Below are 2378 nucleotides of genomic sequence, written 5' to 3'. Positions count from 1 at the left end.
ATATATATATATATATATTTATCCATACATATATGTATATAAAAATCAAATATATTGAATATTTTACTGTAAGTATATCAAAGAAGTATAAAAATTCAAATTGAAACTTATAATTTTATGGTAATATTATCTATCATAGCTCAGTTGCTGTCTACGGCTGTTCGTGGAGCACAAAGTGCTTCGTTAATGGCAACAGAATCAACTCGTCCTAAACGTTTAATTGATCCATCTCCAGTTAGACATGGATTTATACCCGAGGAATGGTTTCAAGCTTTCTATTCAAAAACTGGTGCTTCAGGTAAGTAATCGCCAATGGATAGTATTGACTATCTAGATTAATCTATATATTAATTTTGAATGTTTTATTATGTAATATGTTTTTATAACTAGAAAATAGATGATTTTTTAATATAAATAACAAAAAGTTTAAGATTTCTATTGAAAAAAAATGAAGAAATATAGATGATGCTTTATATAAAATTCTTTAATTTATCATATAATTAATTTAGTAATTTTATTTTAAAGAAATCTTCTGTTATCTAAATAATATTTTAAAAAAGATATTATGAGATATATATTAATATATTTTTGAAAATTTTTGAAAATAATCTAAGTTAACAGAAAATAAAAGTATTAAGTTTCTAATTTTTTTTAAATAAATTGTTTCTAAAAAAATCTTGTATAAAAGAACTTATTTTAAACTTTTAACTTTCTAAAACGTTACCTTTTCTTATATCAGAGATTGTTTTGTAATATTTAAAGTAACATCTTTTTATTATCATTGTTATTTTATTTTTAGGACCATATGTATTTGCTATAAGTGTGGGCACTTATTTAGTTTCCAAAGAAATTTATGTCCTGGAACACGAATTTTACAATGGAATATCTCTATTCATAATATGTGTAGCAACTGTAAAGCTATTTGGTCCAAAACTTGCTAAGACATTGGATGAAGGAATAGATAAATATCAGAACGAACTTGATGATACTAGGAACAATGAAATAGCTGAATATGAAGATCTAATTTTGCATGAAAAGAAAGTACAGTCAAGCTTGGATGGACAGAAAATGATAATGGACATTAAAAAAGAAAACATTAAGATGCAGCTGGAAGCAACTTACAGAGAACGCTTGGTGCAGGTCTACGAAGAGGTATAACTATTTTGTCATAAAATATAAAATAATAAAATAATTAAAAAGATATTTATCAATGAATAATATAAATTTAGTTGCGATTAACTATATAATATATGGTAAATGAAATACATATAATGTAGTGTACATATTATATATTATACATATGTACATATTGAGTAATTATATGGTAAATGAAATACATATAATGTAGTGTACATATTGTATATCATATCATATGTACATATTGAGTAATTAAAGAAAACCATTGTTAACTTGAATACAGTTGTATCTATATTATATATTAGAAATGTGCAAACTATTCAAATACAAATCAAATCAAATTAAATCAGATAAGATTTGATTCAATTCGATCTATGATTTGAATCCAAACTATACAAAATTTTTGAATCTAAGATCATGTTGTAATAGTAAGGAGTTGAATTACATTGATAATCTTATATTTTCTGTTAATAAGTAAAGTCTTGTTATTAAAGCCTTTTTATTAATGTAATAATAATTGTTAGGTTTCTAATGTCTTCTAATTAATAACATAATTGTTAGGCTTTTTAATGTATAAATAATAAAAAGACTTTAATAACATGACTTTGCTTATTAGCAGAAAATATAATTTTATAAGATTATCAATGTAATTCAAACTCCTTACATTTACAACATTTACTTTATTACATGATTTTACAAGGGACCCACACAAGGTGCACAATAGCTACAGCATATAGAGAAAATTATCCAAGTATCTTGACTCCCTTTGGATCACTTTCCACCCAAAAACTAGACCGGAAATATAATAAATATAAATAATAGAATAATAAAATAAATAAAAAATAAAATAAATTTTTTTTTAATTTTTCGATGCCTATTGTAAGTATAGTTTTAAAGGCTGGAAAGAAAAACGGTTTTTTTTTTTCAATTTTTCAGCGGATTTTTTCAGTTTCTTTCCCAAGAGATAGAAAAATTCAATGGAAAATTTCACGTACATACCTATTCGTAAAACCTATCACATTTTACATTTGCAACACTTTGATACACTTTTCAAAATTTAAAAATTTTCTAACAAGCATATATTTATTGCTGATAATGTTAAATATTAAAGAAATAAAAAGCAAATTACATAAGAATAAATAAAAAAATAGAGTTAATATATTTTTCAAATAAAACGTATGGCTCTTGACAATTAATAATCAAAACTCTTTAAAAATACTTAATATAAATATCAGCTTAAA

General features: G+C 23.3%; 1 protein-coding gene across 1 annotated transcript in view; it reads left to right on the top strand.

Annotated features, from left to right (window-relative positions):
- Nucleotides 1-132: 132 nt before the first annotated feature.
- The window catches only part of LOC105450283 (ATP synthase subunit b, mitochondrial), a 3131-nt gene continuing 885 nt past the window's right edge, over nt 133-2378 (top strand). The window contains exons 1-2 of the mRNA XM_011690070.1: nt 133-298; nt 800-1152. Coding sequence (XP_011688372.1) covers nt 187-298; nt 800-1152 — 465 coding nt within the window. The 5' untranslated portion in view covers nt 133-186. The remainder of the gene's footprint in view (nt 299-799; nt 1153-2378) is intronic.

This window comes from Wasmannia auropunctata, unplaced genomic scaffold (assembly GCF_000956235.1).
Source record: "Wasmannia auropunctata unplaced genomic scaffold, wasmannia.A_1.0 LD336064.1, whole genome shotgun sequence".
Lineage (NCBI taxonomy): Eukaryota > Metazoa > Arthropoda > Insecta > Hymenoptera > Formicidae > Wasmannia > Wasmannia auropunctata.
The sequence above is the reverse complement of the archived record's forward strand: the minus strand, read 5'-3'. Positions and strand labels throughout refer to the sequence as shown.